At 49.8% G+C, this 11,462-nt stretch overlaps 1 protein-coding gene across 1 annotated transcript in view; it reads left to right on the top strand.

Annotated features, from left to right (window-relative positions):
- Nucleotides 1–3,246: 3,246 nt before the first annotated feature.
- LOC108784749 (cytochrome P450 2F2-like) overlaps nucleotides 3,247–11,462 on the top strand; it is an 8,524-nt gene continuing 308 nt past the window's right edge. Inside the window, exons 1-8 of the mRNA XM_018553635.1 lie at nucleotides 3,247–3,412; nucleotides 4,128–4,290; nucleotides 5,144–5,293; nucleotides 7,171–7,331; nucleotides 8,590–8,766; nucleotides 9,195–9,336; nucleotides 10,365–10,552; nucleotides 10,902–11,043. Coding sequence (XP_018409137.1) covers nucleotides 3,251–3,412; nucleotides 4,128–4,290; nucleotides 5,144–5,293; nucleotides 7,171–7,331; nucleotides 8,590–8,766; nucleotides 9,195–9,336; nucleotides 10,365–10,552; nucleotides 10,902–11,043 — 1,285 coding nt within the window. The 5' untranslated portion in view covers nucleotides 3,247–3,250. The remainder of the gene's footprint in view (nucleotides 3,413–4,127; nucleotides 4,291–5,143; nucleotides 5,294–7,170; nucleotides 7,332–8,589; nucleotides 8,767–9,194; nucleotides 9,337–10,364; nucleotides 10,553–10,901; nucleotides 11,044–11,462) is intronic.

Below are 11,462 nucleotides of genomic sequence, written 5' to 3'. Positions count from 1 at the left end.
GCCAGCTCTGGCACTTGTCTCTGTGCTGGACACAAGTCAGATACCATTCCTGGCTCAGTCAGTGGCAGGGACAGTTCAAGCCTCTTATACTGTATATATGTCGCCTGCCAAGTAGTGCGCGCTGCCCATTCATCATCTCCTGAATCACAGGGTGACTCCAGGAGGGGAGAGCGGTCAATCGGGACACCGAAAATTCTCCCCCAGAATATTCATACAAAGCTCTCAGATTGACGGTACAGACAAGTCCAGCAGGTTTTTCACAGTCTCCTGTATAACCTTTCCCTCTGAGGGCTACAAGGAGGCGGGGCTGAAACCTGGGAACACATTCACCCAGTATTTTTAGATTCTCGGGTGGGCTGTGCGGGGTCTCAGGTGGGCTGTGCAGGGTCTCAGGTGGGCTCTCCAGGGTGTCAGGTGGGCTGTGCGAGTTTTCTGGTATGTGCAGGGTCTCAGGTGGGCTCTGCAGGATCTCAAGTGGACTGTGTGGGGTCTCAGGTGGGGTCTCAGATGGGCTGTGTGGGGTCTCAGGGGGATGTGCAGGGTCTCAGGTGGGCTCTGCAGGGTGTCAGGTGGGCTGTGCAGGGTCTCAGGTGGGCTTTGCAGGGTCTCAGGGGGCTGTGCAGGGTCTCGGGTGGGCTCTGCGGGGTCTCAGGTAGGCTCTGCAGGGTGTCAGGTGGGCTGTGCGAGTTCTCTGGTATGTGCAGGGTCTCAGGTGGGCTCTGCAGGGTGTCAGGTGGGCTGTGCAGGGTCTCAGGTGGGCTTTGCAGGGTCTCAGGGGGCTGTGCAGGGTCTCGGGTGGGCTCTGCGGGGTCTCAGGTAGGCTCTGCAGGGTGTCAGGTGGGCTGTGCGAGTTCTCTGGTATGTGCAGGGTCTCAGGTGGGCTCTGCAGGGTGTCAGGGGGGCTGTGTGGGGTCTCTGATATGTGCAGGGTCTCAAGTGGACTGTGTGGGGTCTCAGGTGGCCTCTGTGGGGTCTCAAATGAGCTCTGCAGGATCTCGAGTGGACTGTGCGGGGTCTCAGGTGGGCTCATCACCACTGATGATGCAACTAGTGCACATGCATGCCAGACCTACATCGCCCCCAGCTGCATTCTCAGCATCGTACAGATATTGGGAGTGAGATGGGGGTGTATACTGCAATCAGCGTGCAGTTCCCAGTGGGGGTCTATGTAACGGAGGTGAAGCAAGGGAGAGGTTATTGCTGTCCTGTCCCAGGGTGACAACACTCCTCCCCCATAGATACAGTGCAGTGAGTGAGCGTGAACTTCTCATATTTGCTCCCCTTTGGCCTCCGACATACCACTTATGTGTTTTGTTATATCTGTTCGATAAGCACAAAATACCTTTTGATCCCGCCAGATATCATGTGACCTGATAACTTCCTGTCCTCTCTGCCTGTGCTGACTCTTATCAGTGACATTGTTTCCAGCTATCTCTGAGGATCACAGAACCTCTCGCCTCTATGTTATAGAGAAGAACAGAGAGGGAGTCCCGTCATTGCCATCCCGCTGACAACACCGTTCCTCCATAGATACAGTAGGGTGAGGAGTGAGTAGGGTAGCGTTGTCACCCTGGGACAGGAAGTGCGTTACTGGCAGGATCGCCAGGTGAAAAGAAAAGCCTGAAAAAAGAAAACGAATGGATTGGTCAGCTGAATTATATGACGTGTGCCCACACCCTGCACCTGCATCTCATCCATATTATCTGTCAGGGGCGTCCCGAGGCTGGGTGTCACCCGGGGGTGGAGACCGGGTGACACCTCGCAATGACATCATCGCACATGCGCGTGACATTGCCGTGCACGATGATGTCTTTGCGCATGCGCTGTGGTCTTTTTGACATCTGCCGGAAGCCATCTTGGTGATGGACACCGACAGAGAGAGGAGGGGAGACATTCACCCGGCGGGATGAGGTATGCCGCCGGGTCCCCTCCTCTCATCTGACACTATCGGGCTCTCGGTCCATGACTTTTCAGAGGGGGTGATACCAAAAGGACTGTCAGTCATTTTGGTATCACCCCTCCAATGGCGGCACCCGGGTGTGAGCTGCACCCCCCTTGTGAAGCCACTGTTACCTGCTACATTATTATTCTATGGCAGGATTTATTGAGCGCCAACATTTTGCGCTCTTTAGAATATAAACATTCAATCCCATTTATACCCTGCGATCCCGATCCTACGGAAACGCTGCACAAACCAACGTCACAGACAAGGCACAAAGTTCCGTGTACACTGATCCTTGTGCATCATCCAATTAGACTGGCACGGGGCCTATGAACTGATGACTGCTCGGTGCCCACGCTACAATCCATCCACCGCCGGCTGAACCGCGGCCGGCTACAAATCACCATACAAATCTACAAATGAGATTTATGGCTGCTGCACAATTTCCTGACGGTAATGGCTACAAAATGTCATTTTATTCTATTTCCTCTAATATATATATATATATATTCATCCATTTTATTATTTTTGTCCTCTACTACATATCTGGGGACCTGCGGCACACTGGCATCTTATGGGGGGCATGCTTTATGTACAGAATGTATATCTGGGGACCTGTGGCACACTGGCATCTTATGGGGGGCATGGTTTATGTACAGAATGTATATCTGGGGACCTGCGGCACACTGGCATCTTATGGGGGGCATGGTTTATGTATAGAATGCATATCTGGGGACCTGTGGCACACTGGAATCTTATGGGGGGCATGGTTTATGTATAGAATGTATATCTGGGGACCTGCGGCACACTGGCATCTTATGGGGGGCATGGTTTATGTACAGAATGTATATCTGGGGACCTGTGGCACACTGGCATCTTATGAGGGGCATGGTTTATGTACAGAATGCATATCTGGGGACCTGTGGCACACTGGCATCTTATGAGGGGCATGGTTTATGTACAGAATGCATATCTGGGGACCTGTGGCACACTGGCAAGTTGTATAACTCCATATGATTTGTGATACATTGTGATTACCTCAAAAGTTATTTAATCACAAAATACATGCGCAGTGTATACTTTAAAAAAACAATTGTCGGCGACATTGTTACATTCCTGGCACAGGATCTTGCAACTATATTACCAGATAACCTCCAAGTTACAGGTATGCCTCTCCCCTCTGCTTGCTGTGCGGTTTCATCACATTTCATAGTTCAGTTCACTCCTAGGGGAGGAGTCGCAGCTGATAAATAGCCCAGGAAGGGGCCCCGACAGTGTTTGTGAGCTCAAGGAGGAGAAGCTAACACCATGCTGCCGGCTCTTCTTGCTGGAGTCCTGGCCCTGCTCGCATACCTCTACATCTCATTATGGAGGCAGAGACGTAACCTGCCCCCAGGGCCCACACCGTGGCCCATCATTGGAAATCTGCACCAGATCAACAAGGTGGCTCCTTACGACACCTTCACAGAGGTGAGTTGGGGCCACAGTGGAAGTATGCAAACTTTGACTCTTGACTACCGGCTATAGTAGGGCGGATATATGAATTTGGGTGGGGTCATGGCTGACTGGGAGTCAGGTAGGCACAACGATGTCCCCACCTGACTGCCGGCAAGTGTGGTCCCCACCTGACTGCCGCCCAGTGATGTCCCTACCTGACTGCCGGCAAGTGTGGTCCCCACCTGACTGCCGGCCAGAGATGTCCCCACCTGACTGCCGGCCAGTGATGTCCCCACCTGACTGCCGGCCAGTGATGTCCCCACCTGACTGCCGGCCAGCGATGTCCCCACCTGACTGCCGGCCAGCGATGTCCCCACCTGACTGCCGGCCAGCGATGTCTCCACCTGACTGCCGGCCAGCAATTTGAATGATAACGCCACACAGTCATGTGACAAGAGGCTGCAGTCCCACCCTGGGGGCATAAAGAAAAGCCTGCTGAATTTAGCAGCAATATAAAACTCAGATTAAAGTAGGAGGACGCTGTTATTGTAGCTCGCTTTCAGTGTTTCTTCCAGAGGATTAACAATCGGCTTGTAGCTCGGGGCTGCTATTTGAACTTGCAATGAAAAAAAAAAAGGGCATTCTTGTAAAAGCTGGAACAAGCCGCCGCCCCTGTGCTTTTATGAATCAGTTATCAGGCCAACAAACACCTGGTAATAGTTCTTTGCTTTTCCATTCTCTGTGCCAGCTGGGAGAGAAGTACGGAAGCGTCTACACCGTCTACTTTGGGTGGAACCCGACGGTGGTCCTGTATGGCTACGACACGCTCAAAGAGGCCCTGCTGGGCCAGGCCGAGGATTTCAGCGGAAGAGCCGTCCTTCCTGTGTTTGCCCGGGTGGCCAGAAGAAAAGGTGAGACGCAAACATTGGGTGGCAGCTGCCATTTATTCTGGAATCAAAAGCGTATTTCTTTCAGTGTGAAGCTTGGAGATTCCTATAATAAAGACCGGTCACTGCTGCTCTCTCTACTTGTGCAGGGTGACTGGTCTTGTCTCCGCCCCCTGCTGTAATAAAGACCGGTCACTGCTGCTCTCTCTCCTTGTGCAGGGTGACTGGTCTTGTCTCCACCCCCCTCCTGTAATAAAGACCGGTCACTGCTGCTCTCTCTTCTTGTGCATGGTGACTGGTCTTGAATTCAATGCACCGTCACGCCCCCTCCCGCCCCAGAACGCGGTGAGAAGTTTCTTAGCGATCGCGGTGCATTCCAGCAGCTACCGCCCTGAATCGCACACGTTTTCGGTGTGAACAAGCCCTTAGTATTGGGAGGTGCTATAGTGTAGAACATTCATTATTAGATGCAGCTAAAATGTTCAAATTGGTGTTTTGTTGACACCAAACCTCATACCACTGTGCTACCAGCAACAAGAACAAACATGTCTACCTTTGTACCATATCGGTAACCTAAATTTTGCTCCATTGTTTTCCCCTTAACTTGCTGCTACCGGTGGAGAATTTGTAGTCAATGCTGTAGGGGCATCTCTAATGTACCACAACATGACAGCACCTTTATAGCTATTTTATGGGCCTTCCTGGAGCCATGACTTCACAGGTCGAGCTACGGGGAAGCACGTCATGACTATAAGCAGGAGGATAAAGCTGCTGAACCATCTTGGATCGGCTACATGGAGCATGTTAGGACACATCCTCGAGCTGTAATTGTCCTCCCCTGTTCTCTCAGTGAAGTAAAGTCTCTGTTTTGTTTCAGGACTGGTCTTCTCTAACGGACCTCACTGGTATCAGCAAAGAAAGTTCTCCCTGACCACCCTGAGGAACTTTGGGATGGGAAAGAGGAGTATTGAGGAACGTGTGACCGAAGAAGCCAAGTTTCTGGTGGAGTACTTCAGGTTAAGGAATGGTAATGCACTTTTTGGTTCACATCCTTGTGTGTGATGGCCTTCCCTGAGTACTGTACGCATTTATGACATACCACCTTTGTCCTCCTTTTACCGTCTCCATACAAAGTGGCACCTGACCTTCTTTACTGTAAAATACCTGACCCACCTGACTCTAAGGACAGAGGACCAACTTGACACTAAGGACACCAATTAGAGTCCCTATTAGACTCTCGGTACACTTGACCCACTTGATTTGCTTGACTCACATAAGGAGAGTTGACACCTGACTAATGTGGGGGGAAATGCAAAAAGGTCCTAGAAGGTATGTCCTAAAATGCACACTGTACACAAGGGGCTAACTGATAGAAAAAAAAGGTAAGGGAATAATGATGGTGTAGTCCATGGCAGCTGGTCAGAAGTTAGTCTTTATTTTCCAACCTGTGCTAGAAATCCACATGTTAGTTGAAGGAGTAGTGTCCCATCAGTGGTGTCAGTGGAAGGAATAGTGTCCCATCAGTGGTGTCAGTGGAAGGAATAGTGTCCCCATCATTGGTGTCAGTGGAAGGAAAAGTGCCCCATAATTGGTGTTAGTAGAAGGACTAGTGCCACATTGTTGGTGTCAGGAGAAAGAGTAGTGCCCCATCGTTGGTGTCAGTGGGACGAATAGTGCCCCATCGTTGGTGTCAGTGGAAGGAATGGTGCCCCATCATTGGTGTTAGTGGGAAGAATAGTGCCCCATCGTTGGTGTCATTGGGAGGAAGAGTGCCCCGTGGGCTGTGCGAGTTCTCTGGTAAGTCCCCCATCATTGGTGTCAGTGGGAAGAATAGTGCCCCATCATTGGTGTCAGTGGAAGGAATAGTGCCCCAACGTTGGTGTCAATAGGAGAAATAGTGCCCCATCGTTGGTGTCAGTGGGAACTGGGAAGAATAGTGCCTCATCATTGGTGTCAGTGGGAAGAATAGTGCCCCATCATTGGTGTCAGTGGGAACTGGGAAGAATAGTGCCTCATCATCGGTGTCAGTGGAAGGAATGGAGCCCCGTAGTTTGTGTCAGTGGAAGGAATATTGCCCAGTCATTGGTGTCAATAGGAGGAATAGTGCCCCATCGTTGGTGTCAATGGGAAGAATAGTGATCCATCGTTGGTGTCAGTGGGAGGAATGTGCCCCATCATTGGTGTCAGTGGGAACTGGGAAGAATAGTGCCTCATCATCGGTGTCAGTGGAAGGAATGGAGCCCCGTAGTTTGTATCAGTGGAAGGAATGGTGCCCCATCGTCGGTGTCAGTGGAAGGAATAGTGCCCCATCATTGGTGTCAATAGGAGGAATAGTGCCCCATCGTTGGTGTCAGTGGGAGGAATAGTGATCCATCGTTGGTGTCAGTGGGAGGAATAGTGCCCCATCGTTGGTGTCAGTGGGAAGAATAGTGATCCATCGTTGGTGTAGGTGGGAGGAATAGTGCCCCATCGTTGGTGTCAGTGGGAGGAATAGTGCCCCATCGTTGGTGTCAGTGGGAGGAATAGTGCCCCATCTTTGGTGCCAGTGGGAAGAATAGTGCCCCATCATTGGTGTCAGTGGAAGGAATGGTGTCCCATCGTTAGTGTCAGTGGGAAGAAATACACCCCTATCATTGGTGTCAGTGGAAGGAACAGTGCCCTGTCGTTGGTTTCAATGGAAGAAGTATTGCCCCATGATAATGTCAGTGGAAGGAATAGTGTCATGCCCTTGGTATTATGGAAAGGGATATCACCCTATTACTGGTGTCAATGGAATAAGTAGTGCCCCATCATTGGCGTCAGTGGGATGAATAGTGTCTCAAGGGTCAGTTAAAGACAAGTTTGGGGTTTCAGCCTTATATTCATAGACCATTTCACTATCTGACCTTCCATGTTCTTTTCAAGGAAAACCTTTCAACCCGGGCCCTGAGCTCACTGCCGCCGTGTCCAATGTCATCTGCTCCATCGTGTTCGGAGATCGCTTTGATACAAAGGACGTGACTTTCCAAACCTTGCACAATATGATCCTCGAAAATCTGAGCTTCTTGGGCAAACGGGGCTTCCAGGTGAGCTGGGGTAGTAAACCCGAACTGGATGACATTTACTTTGCTCTGTGCTCTGTGCATCATAAACAATTGCCTTTTATTTAAAGGAAAAACTTGCTTATTCAGGCAGTCCCCGAGTTACATACATCCGACTTACATACGACTCCTACTTACAAACGGAGGCTATTACTGTATAGCAGGGGTAGTTATAATGCTACCGCGCTCGTGCAGACGAGGAGTGCCCGCCTTTTTGGGTCTGCATTGTACGTAGATTATATGAAGTTGGCTCTTGTTGGACGAGCAGACGAGGGGTGCCCGCCTCTTCTTCCGGGTCACTGTGAGGTTTTTACTGCTGTCTGTATACTCATTAGAAGGATTTAATCTCACTTCCTGTCTTTGAGACAACAGGAAGTGAGAGGAAATCTACCCCTGAAGGGAAATTCACTCCTCCAAGAGTTATCATGGGGAAACAGGTGTCTCCACTGAAGCTTTATCAACAATCCTTGTTTCCACGACAACCGAAAATGTTCAGAATACAATTGTCACAGGGACCGAAAGTGTGGTGAAATCTTGTGAACAGGGGCACACACACAGCAAAACAAACATTACAGGGGGTAAACCCTTTCCCATATTATCCAAAACTAAAAAAAAAAATTTTTGGCTGGAGTTGCACTTAAAAAATGTACCTGTTCCAACTTACATACAAATTCAACTTAAAGGAGAACTATGGGGTTAAGGCTTTTCCCCATAGTTCTCCTTAGGGTAACGGGAAGACACAAACTAGCGTCCTCCCGTCACCCTAGGCTCAGTATATAGGGAGCTGTAGCTCACGGTATACTGAGACGCCGCAGCTGAAGCGGATCCCGACAATTATGTCTGGATCCGCCCAGCTGCGTGACTGACAGCTGGCTCTGCCTATCTAGAGGCAGAGCCAGCTGTACCCGCCCCCTCCCCCGTCCGTTCCACCAGTCAGTGCTGGCGGATCGGAGCGGCGAGGGGAGAATCCAGTGAGCTCCGAGCCGGCCGTTTTTCTACTACGGCCGGCCCGGAGGCAGTTAAGAACAAACCTACAGACCCTATCTTGTTTGTGACCCGGGGACTGCCTGTACCTGTTTTTCTTCCTTTGTTGATCGGTGCTGCTGATCTCCTGCTCCTCCTGTTATTCAGCCCTACATCTACTTTTACAGTATAATGAAATGGAAACTGTGCTCGGTGTTCATATTGATTTGTTACAATGACGCTGAAAGTTTCAATGATGGACTGTATTTCTCTTTCCCAGCTGTACAACGCTTTCCCGGAAATCCTCAAGTGGCTTCCCGGTGAACACAACAAGATCTTCCTGAATGGCACCATGCTGCAGAAATTCCTGACCGACCTGATCGAAAAGCACGTCGAAACCCGCGACCCCAACTGCCCGCGAGACTTTGTCGACAGTTTCCTAAATAAGATAGATGAGGTAATACACAACAGCATTGCATGAGTCAAAATGGGCAGCCTGCAGACCCCATTTTATAGGCTTCAACTTTTCAACACCCACCTAATAAGGCAATTTAATATTTGCATAACTCTTCCCAAGAGCCAGCCAGGGCCGGCCTTAGGGGTGTGCGAGCCGTGCGGCCGCACATCCCCCCCCTCCCACCAGCCATGATCTGCCTGCATTACATAGACATTTATATGTATGTCATCTGTCATTTAGAGGTTTGCCTGAAGTTCAGCTTTTGGTTAGGCTTCCACTGTATTCAAACCATTCTCTCTCTCTGTATCGCTTTTTGTCTATATTGTTCACATCAGACAAATACAATTGTAAACGGAGAATTATGGGGTTAAGTCTTCTTTAAATATGGCCAGTTGGTTCTCATCTAATTCTGTTCTTTGTCCCCCCAGGAAAAGGGTGACCCGGGGTCCCATTTTACCATAGAGAGCCTGACAATGACCACCTTCAACCTTTTCATTGCCGGGACTGGCACCACGTCCTCCACCCTCCGATGGCTGCTGAAGTTTATGATGGAGTATCCCGAAATTCAGAGTAAGGACTGTATTCTCAGGGCTGTTACAGACCCTGATCATCCTTGGAAAGGGGACTTTAAAATATGTTTGTGTAGAGTAGCCAATGATGACACATATATTCACATCGCTACCTCATTCTTTAAGGTTCTCACCACTGATACTTATGGTTAGTGGTATCCTCGTCTTTTAATTGTAACCTTTGCATATGCAGCCCAAGTGTGTTTCCGGCTTCCAGCTCCAACCTCTCCAACCCTGCTGCAACATCACCAATAGGCAGCGGTGTCCTTAGCCTTTGTGGGGGGTGTTGATTGGTGTTTGGGTGTGGCCACTGAGGGGCGCTGTAAAGCTTTCTCGCACAGGGCGCCTAAAGGCCTAAGGCCGGCCCTGGGTGGTGCACACAATCAGTGAAGGAGGGTGCTGGTGGTGCACACAATCAGAGCAGCAGGAGGTGTCTCCTGTATCACGGCCCTCTGCAGGCTTTACATCTTCCCACCTCTGGCCAGCGTCCTGCTCTGCTCCTGGCAACCAGTGACATCACTGGAAGTAGATGGTGACCCTGGATGATGGCTGAACAAAGATGGTTCCATCCTTCTGGAGTGAAAAGCAGATGAAGGCATTGCCACAGAGAACAGTGTGATCTCTGCGACAGCTAATAAACACCTGGAAGCGTTACACTGACACATTACTTAGCATGCTGCGCTTTAAATGAAAGCTATATATCTGATGACAGGTCCACTTTTATGTGCAGATGGTTGTCACTAGTGATGAGCTCGGGCGTGTTCGCAGCTCCACGCGCCGAGCTCGCCAGGAAGCTGACAGCGCCAATCACAGGTACTGAGATATTATCCCGGTCCGCAGCTGCAGATATCGGGAAATGTCTCAGTGCCTGTGATTGGTGCTGCGGCGCTGTCAGCTTCCAGGCGGGCTCAGCACGTGGACCTGCGAACACGCCCGAGCTCATCACTAGTTGTCACCAATCAAGAGAGACGGAAGGAAGGAGGGTCAGTAGGTGGCTGTGTTCTGATATGTATGTGAATTCTTTTGCAGAGAAAGTTCAGGCTGAGATTGATGACGTTCTTGGCTCGGAGAAATGCCCGTCTCTGGAGCACCGCGTCTCCTTACCGTACACCGATGCCGTGATTCATGAAGCACAGAGATACGCCAGTGTAGTGCCCAACGGTCTGCCCCATGCGGCTCTGCAGAACATCATGTTCAAAGGATACACTATACCAAAGGTAAGTGAATACAACTTCCAGTCTGCACCACCTACCCACCGAACACCACCCTGAGCAGTCATAGTCTCACAGCTGCACCACAGAAGAGTTCCATCAGTCAGCCGGGAGAGTGTAAGCTCCTCTGGTGCAGAGACTGATGTGACTGGCTCAGTGTTCTCTGTACAGCACTGCGGTATATGTCAGAGCTATGTAAAGATATAATAATAAAAGTGTGTGACTGTGTTGGGAACATTAGAGTGTAAGCTCCTCTGGTTCAGAGAGATGTGTGTGGCTCAGTGTTCTCTGTAAAGCACCGCGGACGATGTTGGCTCTATATAAATAAAAATGTAACACGTCCATCTCTGTCCAGGACACTCAGATCATCACGTTCCTGCACTCGGCTCTCTACGACAAGAAATACTGGGACAAGCCTGAAGAGTTCAACCCGGCCCGTTTCCTGGACCAGGGTGGCAAGTTTGTGAAGAATGAGGCTCATATCCCATTCGGAGCAGGTGGGTGGAGGGCAGATCTGAGAAATATCCCCTGTGATACTGTGTAACACATTCCATTGTTTGTTATATTTTCCTAAACCTTGTGGACGCCTTCCCAGAAGAGTTAAAGCTGTTATAGCGGTAAAGGGTGGAGCCAACTTAATACTGAGCCCTACGGACTAAGACTGGGATGCCATTAAATGTGAGTGTAGAGGTCGGCGTCCCAATACATTTTGGCAATATAGTGTATATGTATTTCGGTGTTTGTACAAACTTTACCTATAATACGTTTTATTGTTTTAAAAATATTGTTTCTCATGACAAAATCCTGACCCTGTGCAGGAAGAAGTCCCTTCAATCTAGTTCATAATTCATAATTAAATTCAATTGTATCTTTGAAATCCTGGCGAAGTGTTACAGTAATATTGGATCCCATCTCT

Source organism: Nanorana parkeri, unplaced genomic scaffold, assembly GCF_000935625.1.
Source record: "Nanorana parkeri isolate BGI_ZX_2015 unplaced genomic scaffold, ASM93562v1 scaffold126, whole genome shotgun sequence".
NCBI lineage: Eukaryota > Metazoa > Chordata > Amphibia > Anura > Dicroglossidae > Nanorana > Nanorana parkeri.
The sequence above is the reverse complement of the archived record's forward strand: the minus strand, read 5'-3'. Positions and strand labels throughout refer to the sequence as shown.